The 15,790-nt window shown below is 41.9% G+C and overlaps 2 protein-coding genes across 2 annotated transcripts in view; one reads left to right on the top strand and one right to left on the bottom strand.

The window, feature by feature from the left end:
• CASP6 (caspase 6) overlaps positions 1-15,790 on the top strand; it is a 459,872-nt gene that overhangs the window by 365,649 nt on the left and 78,433 nt on the right. The window lies entirely within an intron of this gene.
• Positions 192-15,304, bottom strand: RRH (retinal pigment epithelium-derived rhodopsin homolog). Its single transcript, XM_063135599.1, has 7 exons — positions 14,871-15,304; positions 11,038-11,228; positions 7,894-7,993; positions 5,976-6,129; positions 4,826-4,994; positions 2,795-2,973; positions 192-326 (listed from the first exon to the last, which is right to left on the bottom strand). The coding sequence occupies exons 1-7, from the start codon at positions 14,974-14,976 to the stop codon at positions 224-226; spliced, it is 1,002 nt and encodes a 333-aa protein (XP_062991669.1). The 5' UTR covers positions 14,977-15,304; the 3' UTR covers positions 192-223.

The raw sequence follows: 15,790 nt of genomic DNA, 5'->3' as shown, positions 1-15,790 counted from the left end.
ATGTGATGCCATAGCTGATGTCATGTCACCGGGGCCGGCAAGGAATTGAATGTGATGCTTTTATCATCACAGATCCAGCTGTGAGGTCAATGGTCTCGACAGGTTGCAGAGTTATTGTAAGACAACGCACAGCTAAGTGGGAAACAGATCCAATTTCCTTTCAAGGGATTCCACATGCAAAAAATCTGATGAGCAAGTCAACCCAAGCTTTCGGACAGCATCTTTATGCAATAGTGCTTTGAGATATGCTCATGGGTAAAACATTGTTGATGGTTATCTCCTGCCGCGTTTGGCACCGCACCATTGCCAAGATGGCCCTTCGAAACCTGCAGAAAGGAGAAGTCTTTTTAGTGGCAGACACTGGAAGCCAGCAGCAGTTCCAGATTTCGTAGGGCTCTCAAGCAAGATGCTCTCAAGATGCCCTCTTCCCTCTCTGTGCTCACCTCCTCCTCCTCCTCACTGTTGCTGTTACCCATTTCCTTGCCTCTCCCTCTGGACCCAAACCACAACACCTCCCAGAGGGAGAGAGAATGTGTGCAGAATTCACTGCCCCTTACTCAGAGAGTAAGGCCACTGAGGTCATCCAAAGGCATGCTCCTAGCGGTTCGGACTTATGGCCCAATTGGAGTCCACCAGGATAAGAGACTTTAGGGGTGGACCCCTTCTTATTGAACTCCCTGTGATTGGAGGTCAGGCAGGCGCCAACGTTGTATTGTTTTCAGCGACTCCAGAAAATTTTATTGTTCCAAGAAGCTTTCTCAGAAAGACTGGCCATGGTGCAATCTGTATCTGTTCTTTTAAAATGTAATTTTTAATGATGTTTTTATTCTGTTTTTATTCTTTTTCTTCATTTGTTCACCGCTCCAAAACCCTCGGATAGGGACAGTATAGAAATATTGTAAATAAATAAATAGCAAAGGGGAGGAGGAACAGGGACAAGAAGTTTCAAGGACTGGCAGTGGGCCCCCAACAGGGCATGAGCCAGTGATGCCAACCCTTGCTAAAAGTTCCCTAAAATTAAGTCAAGGCACATTTTTTACCCTTCCCAAAGATATCCCTCAGCAACTGTTCCATGGACAGGAGCGTCCAAGCACAATTTCCCTCTTTTTCCTTCTTTTATGTTTATATACAAAGAGCAGCTAATAAAATCCACAGATCCTTTGAGGAAACAAGGGGTCCTTTAACTGAGAAACAGAAAATCAAACTATAGTTGCCTGTGTATAGGTGCCAGCCCTTTCTCAAAAAGGTTCTCAAATTAAACCAATAAATAGAAGGACAAACTGCAAGTGACATCTCATGCGTTTGAAAACAATCATCCTTCTCTTGACTGCTTCTATTTGGGTGAAAAAGCAGTGTTTTTTTGCTCCCCAAAAATGCTGTTTCATGGGTAGTTTTCAGCAGAAAATTGGCGCAGGGGCCAGTCTGGATCAGGGGCACATTGGAAGCCTATCATAGTGAGAACCCCAATATCCTTTATAAACGCATGTCAAAGGTCAATGAGGTTACAGATTTTTTTTTTTGCCAATTTATATATCCTGCAGCTACTCTAAATTGCTCTATCAAAATGACCTGCTGTTTTGCGCTGTCATTATTCTTCCTCACATTTTATCTCAGCCAGTGGAGGCTGGTGGCTCTGATGTCAGTGGGGCGGTGAACAATACACCAAACAATCCCTTCAAACCCACAGTTTTCAGCAACAACCGAAATCTATTTCACAGGCATCACAGCTACTGGTAAGAAAATGTGTTCATTTTTTTTTTTTAAGTGGGAGGGTTAGGGCACCTTGCAGGGAGGTCAAGGAAAGTGTCCGAGGGAGCACTGGTGCACACAAACACCACGTTGCTTATCCCTGTCCTAGACAGTACCTGAGGGTCCATAGGATACAGTGGTTCTCTCCCTCTGAGACTGGAGACCAAGATCAAATTGAGGAAGAAATCTGAATGTGTATCTTTCCTATTCCAAACTGCTTCAAGCCACTGAGGAAAGCTCCACAGTGGGTCCCTATCCCAAGATCAGCGCCATGTCCTCACAGCGCTGAGTTGGGGTCGCCTCCCTCCAAAATCCCATGGTTTTCCTCACCTGATGGAGGCATCAGATGATCCTAATGCAGAGAAGGGAGCACAGGGTTCCTGGAGCAACTGTCCCATCCCCCGCCCTCTTCCTGGTGGAAGGTGACCAATTGCTGATTGGCCCTGGAGCCACGTCAGAAGGTTGAAGAACTGTACTGACCTCGCTCCCAATGAAAACGTTGAGGTAAGTCCCCAACTTTTTCAATGTGCAGCTTCGTGGGGAAACCCCGTGGTGGCTTCGAAGCTGTGGCTGCATCATAGAACTGACACAGCGCAGCTTCGCAGCCACCACAGGGCTTTCCCCACATGTAGACAGCCCCCAGGACTCTAACCTTGGAAAGGGAGGGAATGGCTGTGGGTTAGTCGGCAAGGAGGGGAGAGGTCGTAGATCCATTGGATCCAACCGTTTCTGGGGGCCCTCAATGTCCCTGGCAGTACAAGCAAATTGAACAGGTTTAGAGACCCATATAATAAAAAAATGCTCTAACAATGGGCAGGGAGGATGGATGGAAAGCTCCAAGAATGAAGACCTTCATCATTTGGGCTAGACATCCAAAGGATTGTTCTGTAACTCTCTTATTTTTAAAATTACTGCATATTTTGGAACCATATACAAACTATTTCACTTCCCCACCCCCAGAATAGTAAAGCACACAAGTTGTTACAGCTGAAGAGTGTTCCACCACTACCAACAGCAGCCGCCCTCCATCAATAGAATCACTTACTTTTTGTTTGCAATGACATAAATACAAGGATTGTAGAATGTTGATGACTTTGCAAATAGTGGTGCTATGATTGCCATGGCAGGGGAAATTTCCTTAGGGTCTCCAAAGGAAGACCATAAACACACAATAGAGTATGGAGACCAAGCCAGCAGAAACATTAATATCATGACAACAGACATCTGTAACAAAAAATAAACATGTTACATCACAAAATATTTATAGTTCTATATTAGCTTCTTTTTTATTAGTCCCTCAAACCTTCATAATATCTAGCCTCTAGGCTAGGGCTGATCAATCGGTTGCCCTCAACATAAATTCACAAGTCTTCTGCATGGAATCATTTCAGACCTCTGGTAAGAGGAATCCATCTCTTCCCTGGCAGCCTGCTGCATGGGAAGGAAGACTTCAAATGGCCTGGTGTTGTACTTTACAGAGGACAGTCCTCTATTTTGGAGAGTTGGCAGAGGACAGTCCTCTATTTGAAGGTGTCCTCTGTTTGAAGAGGTGTGCAGTCTGAATCTGATTTAACGCAGATGAACCACAAGGAAGAAGAGCAGCAGGGGCCTAGACAGAAAACTGAGCACAGATGCAGGTCTGTCTTCTTCACTATGGTGAGATGTATTGTATTTCTATAAATACATTATAGTAATTATTATCGTAATTATTTCTAAATATGCACCCATAGATATAATTTTTTATATGCAAGCGTTACGCAAAAATGTTATTATGCATTTTTAAATTATGCATTTCCTCTTTTGGGGCCTTGCATAAGCAGTCACCCTAAGGAATAGGAAGAGAAAAAGAAAGGGGAGACAGAAAGAGAGAGGAAAGTGAGTGGCAAAAGAGAAAAAGGGGTGAATCACCCACTTTTGGCCCTGCCCATGTTCCCCGCAAGCTTTGGCCTTGCCTTCTGTCGATATGGGCCCCTCAATAGATTACCTATGAGGGAATGTGGCCTCGACGGAAAAAAGGTCTGTCTAAGCCCTTAAATCAGCTAAAATGTTTAGGACTAGAATATAAAAACATTTACTCTTTAAAATTATGTGTATTACTTGTAAAGTTGAATGGAGCCATTCACTTCATTAATTTCTAGCATGTGCTTAAATGCTCCACCAGCTCTAGTTAGTGAACACAAACAAAAGAAACAGAATTTATAATCTCTGCTAAAAACAGACCATTTTCAACTCAAATTTTTGAGTAACAACATTTTGGAAGGTGTACATACTGTTTGAATGCTGACAAAGTTTAATAGACATCAAATAATGCTCAGTGTCTAATTTGCTAGCTAGTAACTCTGCAATTAGGTTTTATTCTGATTGTACCTTTATATTGTAGTTTAAGCTTTTATATTTTATCTTGTTTTGTGCTGTAATTTTTGTGAACCACCCAGAGAGCTTTGGCTATTGGACAGTATAGAAACGTAATAAATAAATTCATAAATAAATATTTGATACATCAAGCTACAGTTCAGGTCTGATGTTTAAAAATCAGCCTGTTTAGGGTTAATTCATTTAATATGTTGAGAGGGGAGGTGTTGATGGGCTCCCAGATCTGCAGAAATCTCAAGATCCCTAGGCCATAAACACCAGCTTCCTCCCAGTCTAACATTTATTTATATCACATGCATGTTCACTGTGAATATAATGGTACCAACAAACTCAGAAGTGACACCATCTCCTTACACAGGGGCAGTAATGTACATCATAAGCAACAGAGTAAAGTGGACAATGTGAGAAATTATGTTGCAAAGCAGGTATGAGCTAGAAAAGCATCAGCTGCCCACTGGGATGCAGGTAAAACCACTGAGGCTACAGGCATCTCCCAACATGTGTGGCCTACTTTTGTTTCTCAGGTCAGCCATTTTGATTGGCTTTCTCTCCTATGTCAGCCAGTTATCGTCTGAGCTCCCCCACAACATACTGAGAGTAGGAGCACACACACTATCCATATTCTCTGGCCGTTCCACTCAGTGCCTCAGTATGCAAAACTATGCCTGAAAGAGAAAAGGAGACTCTGTCAAAGTGGTCCTACCTTTGTTACATCTACTTGATCAGACCAATCCATATTGATGCTCTCTAGACAACCGTTTCTGGTGTACCGCTTCATAGTTCGTGAAACATTGTAGTAACAGTAAAACATGACGGATAAGGGGATGACAAAATTAACAGCTATTACAGACATTGTGTAAGAAACAAAGGATCTGAAAAGTGAAAAATACAAAGATGACAATGATGACTTGGTATGATCATTCTCCATTCTGTCAGTTTAGACTCAAAGAAACGTTTTAAGATGTTCTAAATGTGTTTTTGAACTTATTTTGTTATATCCCTCAACAGCAGCCACATTTTGTCCCAGTTTAGGCAACCTGGTACCCTCCAGATGTTTTGTACTAGAACTCCCAGCATTCCTGGCCATTGGCTATGCTAACTGGGGGTGATGGGAGTTAAAGCTGAGAGCCAGTATGGTGTAGTGAGAGCCAGTGTGGTGTAGTGGCTAGAATGTGTCAGTGTATTCACTCTAAATGAAAAGGATTTTACAGACCTGAATGGTAAGGGTTAACCAAGCTCCTGAAATGAAGGGAGCTAATTGCATCAGCCAGGGTGTGCTGCTGATTAGCAGCACCTGGGATGTTGCTGGTCAGGCTGAAAATCTTGTGTATATATTCTGTAGATAACGTTCATGTTGTTGTTGGGTAGTTGATGAAGTCGGTGGTGGTGGATGGTTGATGAAATTATATTTGTGAGTAATCGGACCAGCAGACTCTGTGTCTTTCTTTGGACTGGAAGGAGAGAAGCGCGTACTCTGACAGAATGTTGGACTGGGAATCAGGAGATCCGGGTTCTAGTCCTCACTTGGCCATGGAAGCTCACTGGGTGACTTTGGGCCAGTCCCAGACTCTCAGCCAAACCTACCTCATAAGGTTGTTGTTGTGAGGAAAAAGTGGAGAGGAGGAAGATTATGTACACTGCCTTGGGTTCCTTGGAGGGAAAAGGGTGGGATATAAATGTAATAAATAAATAAAGTCCAAAACATCTGGAGGGCAGACATTCTCACTGTCTTGACAATCTCTTCCCCCCATCCACCTTCCCAACATTTGCACTATTCATGGCAAACCTTCAGTCGTACAAGCATAATACAGGACTATGAACACACATACGCTACCCCGCCATTAAAAACGTACATGTCATTTTGCCTCCAGTTTACAGTGCAGGTGGCTCCAGTTGGATCTGGGGCATAGCTTGCCCAGCCCACAACAGGCATGGAGGCCCAAAAGACTGCATTGATCCAGGCAGCAAGAATCAGGACTGTGTAGTTGAGAGCAGTCAATCTACTTCCTATGGGCAAGGATAAAATGTGACCTTTATTTATTCTCTCTGATCACTTTTAACATTCTGTTTTGAGGCATGCACAAAAGACGTTTTAGTGATAATAAAATGTATATGTCTATAAACCAGGGGTGTTGAACCTCAGGCCCACGGGCCAAATTTGGCCCACTAGGAGTCCCAATCTGTCCCTCTGGGATTCCACAGATGCCCAGCCCCAATCCCTTGGCCCAATTTCAAAAGGCTGGAATACTCTAAGGCTCAGTTACTGGCAGTAACAGCTTTAAGCTAGAATATGCTGATTTTTAAAAAATATTTAGCCACACCCCTTTTGCCTTTGGTTCTGCCCACCACTGGAATGTGACCCCTGCGAACTTCTCCACAATGGAATTCAGCCATTGGGGCGACAAAAGGATTTGCATCCCTGCTTTAACAGAATAAATTAATTAATTTCCTAAGGCTTAGTTACTGGCCAGATTTATTTATTTATTTATTTGTTTATTTATTACATTTTTATACCGCCCAATAGCCGAAGCTCTCTGGGTGGTTCACAAGCTTTAAGCTAGAACATGCTGGTATTTTGGACCCACCTATTTTTCTTCAGCCCCAACCAGCCCTGGAATGTGGCCCCTGAGAGCTTCCCTGAAACGGAATCTGGCCCTAGGGCTGAATAAGGTTCTACACCTTTGATATAAACATATAAAACTATCAATCTAACATTACTCACAACATGGAAAAGCCATTGTACACATTAAAATCCAAATTATAGCTCAACTTAATAAAAAAGGAATGAGAATCTGGTGCCCTAGCACTTTTCAAATTATTATTATTTAAAGGGGAAAGAGAGTGAAGGGCTGTGTGGGTGCCATTGGAGGTGCCCGTGGGTATTATGGTGCCCATTGGTGCTGCATTAGTGACCTCTGCTTTACATCCTTCTACCTCACTTCTCAGATCTGGTACACCATCCACTGAGTCCTTAACTTCTCTTCTGATATCCGCCCAACTAAAAAAAAATGACTTCATTAGCTCCGTATTGATAAGAGATAATTCTCCTATGTAGCCCTCCCAAGCACAAAAGCAAAATGTACTCATGATAGTTTAAAAGAGCAAATTCTGCACCTTTTGTTTGCCTTATTAGTCCCACTGAGCACAAGGAATAAGCAACACACGTTATAACCTGTTTGTTAAATTAAATAAACTCACAATACTCTATAGACAAAAAGCTAGTTATATGGAATACTCACCCTCCTGCTGTCAACTGTCTCTGGAGAGGCCATCAGTGAGGGAGGAAGCAGCAGCCAGGCACCTCTCCACCATGCCTGGGTCCAGCTCCAGCTCAGAGCCTCCTCCCTCCTGCTACCAACTGTCTCTGCAGAGGCCCCCAGTGAGGGAGGAAGCAGCAGCCAGGCACCTCTCCACCGTGCCTGGCTCCAGCTCCAGCTGAGAGCCCCCTCCCTCCTGCTGTCAACTGTAACTGCTGAACTTCGCAACTAAGATTGTAGTGCCTGAATTTGCTTTCCTTTCCCCCCTCCTCCTCCTCCCTCCCAATCCCCTTTCCTTTTGTGTCATGTCTTTTAGATTGTAAGCCTGTGGGCAGGGACTGTCAAGAAATACTTTTGTAAGCCACCGTGAGAGCCTTTTTTGGCTGAATGGCGGCATAAAAATCCTTAAATAAATAAATAAAATAAACTTAGGCTGGATAAATAACCAAAATCCATCTTGGATTGTATAGATGTGAAACAATAGATTTCTATACCAGAAAATTGAATACCATACCTATATGGGGCTTGCAGATTGTCAGGTAACGATCAATTGCAACAACAGTAAGCAAACCAATACTTGCCATTCCAAAGAAGATATTTAAAGCAGCATAGATCTGAAATTTGATAAATTATATTATAATTTTAAAGTAATAGCATTAGTTGTTTTCAAATGTTTGGAATCCTGCTCCTTTTTACTGTTAGCAAACGTCATTGTGTATTGTACCGAGCTGTGTATCACAAAAGCTATTTGTTTAATGCATTATGAACAATTCCTAGCTAGTCAAGAATGCCAAACATCAATGAGCTGATGAGATCTCAAGGAGGGAACAGTTGCCAAGGAGCCATTTATATTCTTAGGGTGGAATAGATCCCGCATCCTGAGAAAGGGATTTGGAGTTGGGGCCCATGGACCCAGACCTAGCAATCCTTCCACTCACTCCTCCAGCTATGATTCCTCAGCCATCCCTGTTCTCCTCACTGGGATACTTCTCCTCCTGTTGGATGGACAGCAGCAACAGCTCACTCAGAAATCCATGTCTAGCCACATGCATGCTAAACTGACTCAGCATCTCCCACTGAAACTGTAGCCCTGGCCTCCTCCTGCCTAGCCCTGTTTTCAGCCTTATACAGCATCAGGCCATTGGTCCATCTAGCCCAGTATTTTCTGCTCTGACTGGCAGCAGCTTTCCAGCAGTGACCCGCCCTATTATCACCTGGTCCTTTTAACTAGAGATACTGGAATTTGAACTTGAAAAATATGCACTCTCCCCCTGTACTGTGCCCCTTTCCCCATCAGGTCCTATGGCTATTTATTGCCCCTAATACTCCTCACTCAGCCGAAGGCCATACACCATACATGGTACAGCAAGGCAGAGCTAGGAGCAGGAGTCCTTTCTTCAGTGCTACCTACTCAAGGTAGCCACCTAGTGGCAAGCCTGGTTCAGTCTGCATCTTAACATGAAAGGCACGCGGTTCAAGCTTCCAGAAGGGGAGATGTTCTTCATCCAAGAGCCTCCTGCCATCTGAAAGACTTAAAAGGGCTACTGCAGTGTAAGCTTTTGTGGAACAGAGCCCACTTCATCAGCTATTAGCTTTTCAACTGCACCCTGCTTTCTGCAGTTCTGGTTCAAGTTCTTTAGCACTGAAGTGGAGGTACAGCAGATAATATATGGAATAGTTTGGGTCAGCACGTGACTTGTAGGGATAAAGCGTACTGATGCAACACAGTCAAACCCTAATACCATATCAGGGCATTGGTCCATCTAATGAAATCCTCTCCAACCTGGTGTCTCCTGTCAGGCCCAGCCATCATGTCTTATAGCTAAGAATTATGGGAGTTGTGGTCTAAAACATCCAGAGGGCACCAGGTTGGGGAATGCAGATGTAGCCCAATGCCATTTACTCTGACTGGAACAGCTTTCCTCCACCTCAGTCTTTCCCATCTGTTGCCCCCTGGTGCTCGGGACTGGAGATGTCAGGACTTGAACCTGAAACCTATACACAAAGCACTTGCTCTACTATTGAATGATGATTCCCTTCTTCCCAAACACTGGAAGAACATTTTCTCCCATACGTACCTACCCAAACCTTAACAATTTTCTGCAGTAGCCCCTGCCAAACAAAGTGAGGTAACCACCAGGTCAAGGGACTGCTTGGTAGTAATACTACAGTTATGGAACAACCTTCTTAGAGACATTAATATGCACCATCTTTTTGGTGCCAGGTGAAAAGCATTTTATTCAGCCAATCATTTCACTCTATGCCTCACAAGCTTAGTAATTTTAATTGTGTTTTAACAGTTTTCACTGTTTTATATTGGATTTGAACGTTGTATTTGTTTTGTTAGCCACCCCGAGAACTGGTGTTCTGGGGCAACAATAGTAAATAAATAGATATGTAAATAATAAAAACTCATCTGAAAATGTCCTTATGTGTCAAAGAATCCATCCATTCATTCATTACTGATTATTACGATTTGATTTCAAATATGAAGCAGAGGTCCAGCAGAGGGGTTAATCACAGGTCAATGTCATTTTTAATCAGGCCACAATTATTCATCACAGTCCTACTGCTCATTATTCATTAGACAATTGCGTAGTCTCCAGCATTCTGTATGTTATCCTAAATACACACTCACACTGGATTCCATTTAGTTATATTAGAATATTAAATTTCTTCTAAATTTTATTTTAACGGAAATAATGTTATCCAATAAGATTTTAAGTTGTAGGAAGTCATAGATTGTTTATGCCCGCGCAACGGTGGGGTCTCTTCACGTGCTCTGCTCTGCAAAGTGCAATGTGTCAATTTCTCTTCGGAATTCGTTAGCATGGATTTAATGCTGAAGCCCTAATCATTAGAGTTCCCATCTTACCTGTGAAGTCAAATGTGCGGAGACACAAATCTTTGAACCCAAATTACATGAGATTTATATCTGAATAGAAGTGAACAATCCAAAACTTACTCTATGGCCCTGTTCAGAAGACACCTTAAACCACGGCTTTAACCACAGTGAATAAGGCAAAAAGTCTTATTCACCAAGGTTAAAGCCATGGTTTAAGGTGTCTTCTGAACAGGGCCAATGTTAAGTTTTGCTCTGTGGTCTTATCATTACATACATCTAGAAGTATTGAACATCAAATTCTGCTGCAGGCTATAATAGTGTCAGATAGGAAATGAAACAGAAAACTTCAAGGTAAGGGGGAGGAAGGAAAGAAGGCATGGGGCTTCCTGTTTATTTATTTTATTATTTATTTCATTTTTATACCGCCCAATAGCTGAAGCTCTCTGGGTGGTTCTGTTTATTTCTCCAAGCATTCAACCCCTTCTTCACGTTGGCTACTGTCTTGGTGCTGGTGGGTGGACTTTCTCCTACCACTAAGGCATGCAGTGGAGTCCTCATGTACATTTTACAGTGGCACATGGAAGTCTTCTGTGGTGTCACCCAGGCCACTGATGTAACATATGAAGTGGCTCTCAGGACTGCATCAACGGGAGGCAATTATTGCTACTGTCCATGCTCCGAAGGAAATGGGAGAAACTGTTGGAAAAGCCTGAGTACAACTCACTTGCTATGTTCATTCAACTTATGTACCCTCTAGTTTTAACGGGGTTCAGCATAATATACTTTAGCCTTTTATTTCTACAGTCCAAATACCTGGCATCCTATGTAGCCAAATTTCCAGCTTCCATGCAGATCCGAAGCTGCGGACATGGGGTAACCAATTCCACTCACTCCGATGTCGGTAAAAGCCAGGTTAATAATAATTGCATTGGTCGCTGTTCGAAGCTCCTTATATTTAACGAAGATGCCTAGTACAACTATGTTACTGAGAAGACTTACAACCCCTGTCAAAACATCAAAAGGGAAAAACTACACAATAACAAGTATTAATAGTGGCATATATTGGCTCAGAAAAATCACATTATAAATCTCAACTCTCTTATGGCCAATTTGAAGTCCCGTACCATTTGCAAAGTGGTTTCTAATACACTGAACTCAGCATAATAAACTTTTTTCTTTATACTAAACTTTAAGTGTTAGATTAAAAAAATGCATTTATATAAGCGTTTTGATGTGAATCGTTTTACCATATATTATATATTTGCCACAAATGTTTATACAAAGCTTTCTTCTGTTTTGAAAATGGATGTAACTGATGACCAGGTTTTCCTTCTCCTGACAATGCTTTAAAAATCCAGGGGGAAATTGCACAAATTATGCATATTTTACATAAATTGCACGTTATCCATTTTTTAAAATACTTGCCCTCCTGGATTACTGCTATGCATTCTATGTGAGGCTGCCTTTAAAAGTGTTTAGAACCTGCAGCTTGTCTTGAGCACAATCAAAAGTAATCATGGACCCTGTATTGCAGGATGAGCAGGAGACATCTACCTTTGAACCCATACCTTGAAGTACAGAATCAAACAGCTGAACAACTTCATCACAACCCCATCGACAAAGGAAAAAGAAAATCAAGGAAGCATCACTAATGTAACACCTGTAATTTTGTCAGAGGTAAAGACAAGATCTCAAGGAGAGAATTCTCTGCACTTCATCAGACTACAATGCCCTGGATTCTTGAGGAGGTGAGAGGGCATAAAACCAATTTAAGTTTGTAGTGCAGAGTGTAGATAGAGCCTGCGACTTTTTCCTTCTCATAAGTCTCCTGCAAACTGTAAAGGGGTGTGTGTGTATGTGTGTAAGTTTATACCCTCCCAACTCCATACATTTATAAAATGTCTGTACATACGGCTATCTCCATGCTATGACGTTCTTTCTTTAAAAAAAGACAAAAGAAGATCCCATTGGAGGTGAGAAAGGATTTAACAGCTGAAGCCCAACTTTGGGAAATATTCCTGGAGTTTGTGTGTAAGTGAACTGGATCAGTAGCCCACAACGGTTTATGTTGTGAACAACTGTTTTGGGTACAATTTTGCAGGAAAGCAGTATGCAAATGAATAGGAGGGGGAAATACCTTATAGGTAAATTGATGACCTGGAAAATTGACTTCACAGGCAAGTATCAACATGTCAGAGAAAATATTAGGATCGTGGGTTGTAGGGTGGGTATGCAGCCACCCTTGCCACACCGTGCGCTGCATTCGGATGACATGCCAACCCTCACTGCAGCATGGGTAATTATGTAAATGATGGGAACCCACGAGAGAACCCACAATGGCTCCCCCGCACCTCCCGAGATCGTCCGAGCCTGGACACAGTGTTAAGGTTCATCAAGGGATTGCATCCCATCATTTCCTGAAAATAGGTACTTAACTTTATCAGGTTTCTGTATCTAAGCCAATAAAGTCTGGAGCAAATATAGCATTGATTTTTGCCCTCCCTCTCTCTTTACTACTACTACTACTCTTTATTGTAAATTGTTCAGACTATCAGCAGATACACATCTACTATTCTCACCCTACATGAAGTAAACGAAACACCAGAAGGTGTTTTGTCTTGCAAATTGAGATGCAAACAGTGGTGCCATTAAACAGGAAATTCTCAAATGGTGCTAGCCCTGTTCAGTTTGAAAGATGAAAGCCATAATGATTTGAAATGGAGCAGAACGGTCTCTAGCAGTAGGCTTCAAAGGAACATTAACTCCTAGATGGTTTGAAATCTATTATAAGTTGTCACGTTGCCAATACTAGTCAGTAAGCCTTTACTTGGAAGGAAATTATCTACAAGGAAGAGACCTGCCTTTAAGAAAACTCCTACTTCATGTATTGTGTAAGACTGATGGAGCAAGACATCTCTCTGATCATTTTTGAAGCATTTATGATCCTGTTCCCATGATGAAAAGCATCAATCTAGCACCATTCATACAGAGTCAAATGATGTTTTCTTGGGGGAAATAACACTTAAAAAACTTGAAATGAATCCAACATACCTAAAATACAGTTTCAAAAAAGACCAATGTACATCTTCTCCCAGAATGCTGAATGTTAGTTTGATAATAGAAGGGAAGTTGTGGAAAGGAGGGGACAGCTCTTGCTACTCTGACCTCTTCTGTGAATTTGTGGAGATATTTCATGAAACAAAGCCACCATTCCACCCAAAAGACAGATATGGTCCAGCACAGCCTCCCTGCAACCTGGTGCTCTCCAGGTAAGCTGTCCCATTTGGGTGAGTTGACCATGCTTACTGGGAACGATGGGAGTTTCAGGCCAACACATCTGGAGAGCACTAGTTTGGGGAAAGCAGCTCTAGAGGTTTATTTAGAGACCGGCAGTACAATCCTATGCATGCCTCCTCAGAAGTAACTCCTAATGACATTCAATCTGGTTTATTCCCACGTAAGTAGGTATAGGATTTCAGCCTAATGGAGCTTTCATGGGCAACAAACTACATCGGAAGCAAAGCCTCATGCCAACATCACAATAAATTGGTCAGTCTTTAAGGTAGCAAAGAATTGTCTTCTTGCGAGCACCATTATCTGTCTGGATGAACACAGCTGATGATTTTCAAAATGTCCTATATATATTACCAAATCCTTATGGGTGAAACATATAGCTGAAATGAGAACCTATCGTCTGGGCATCTTCACCTCTAGGAATTCCAAATCTCTCATAAGATATTATATTAGTTGGAAGCCAACTATGATGAATCCAGTGATGGCCAATAACCAGTAACTATGACCAATAGCTTTGCACACATATACAAAGTTATTTTTCCAAAAATCTTCCTGGATACCAACAAGGAAAGAATGGAGAGTGGGAAAGACAGTAACAACTTGTATTCTTGTTCCTTAAGAAAACATTTTTGATGTTCTCCTGTTTAGCAGTTGTTTGGAAGCCAAATCTACAGAACCCAACTCTGCGGCTGAAGCAGAGGCTCCTTAAACCAAGGCAGCAATGTAAAATGGGAGGGCTATTTCCGAGCTATCAGACTGTCACAGCCTTTGTTCAGAGGGTTAGGAAGAAGACACTTGCTAGCAAGAACAGAACAGATGTTGGGCTGTGAGCCAAGGATATTGCTGTTTATTCCAGGAAGTTATATCTAAAGGATAAAAGGCTCCCAGAACAATAAAGAAAACACATTCCTTTCTTAATCCCCATCTTTCATGTAGGACATCTTTCTTTTGCATGTTGACTGAAGTTAACATCTCCAATGATACAAACATGTTAACTTGTAAGTCCCACTATGTTCAATAGGGCTTACTCCCAGGTAAGCTTACTAGGTAAGAATGCAATCCTAGGCAAGTCTACTCAAAAGTAAACCCCACTGAAGTCAGTGGGACTTACTTACAGTCCAGATATAAGTGTGTATAGAATTGCAGCAGCCTTACGGTGCATATTCAGCACTTATATGAGACTACAGTTTTAGATTATAATTTTACAATTTCACATTTGATTTTTCTAAATTCAGCTACATTTAGATCGAGCAGAAAGAAAATCAATTTTGCTCGTTTTTTGTGCATTACGTTATGTACAAGCCTCCATTCAAGTCCTAAATCCTGTTTTGTTTTTCAATCGACATTCATACCTGCTGTTATCAAATAAGCTGCGACTACGTTGTGTTCAGTCTGTGAAAAGGCTGAAGGATAGGCATTGTCACTTTCCGAAGAGTTAGCAGAATCATTCAGAAACATTTCAGGGAAACGAAAACAGAAAAAACGCCCTTCAGAGCTGTCCTGCAAAAGGCCATTCACCAATAAAATAAAATAATAAAATACAGCAAGCCTTTTCAGGCAAATTCTTGCCTTGTAAAATTCAGTGCTGAAAGGGTCCCAACAGGATTTCAACTAAAGAGCAAAGGGGGTTACATTCCCAGCCTTTGAAAGAGGACAGCTTGTTAGCTCAACAAAGAACAGCACAGAGCTGTGTGTGTATTTTCAACAAGATGCTTAAGCTTTGTGGCCTTATTACTAGAGAGATTAGCAGTCACATAGGCCCCACACTTTGTACTTCAAACCTCAGTTCTTTTCTTTTAATGTTGCCAAAAATTTTTTTGGCAAGAACTGATTAGTTTTCAGCTATGTTCAGGATTCTCAAGTGCCAAGACGCACACAATAAACAATCAAGGAAAAGTATATGATGATGATGATGTTTGTTCAGACACCAAGGCAAATGCATCTCAATTTAAATCAAAAAACAGTTTCTATCAAAATGCAGGGGGTAGACAGAAGGCAGTTTGGGATTACTGGAAGATCCCTGGGTGATTTGCAGATTATCCGTGCCAAATTCCAATTGTTTAACTGCAGCAACAAAACGACACACACGCAAAACAGGTTGTTGAAATTAAGTTTGAAGCAACCAGGAATGGATTGTTGTGCAGGGGTGAGCTCAGATCCAGTACTCAAAAAAAAAATTCCTACGCTAAGCAGCTTCTCCAAGGCACCATGTTCTTTCATTCTATGTGTCCATCTTTTGCACCTGGCTCCTGTTGGTGAACCTCAGAGCTTA

The sequence above is a fragment of the Elgaria multicarinata genome, chromosome 10 (assembly GCF_023053635.1).
Source record: "Elgaria multicarinata webbii isolate HBS135686 ecotype San Diego chromosome 10, rElgMul1.1.pri, whole genome shotgun sequence".
NCBI lineage: Eukaryota > Metazoa > Chordata > Lepidosauria > Squamata > Anguidae > Elgaria > Elgaria multicarinata.
Note: the sequence above shows the minus strand (reverse complement) of the source record. Positions and strands in the feature narration are given on the sequence as shown.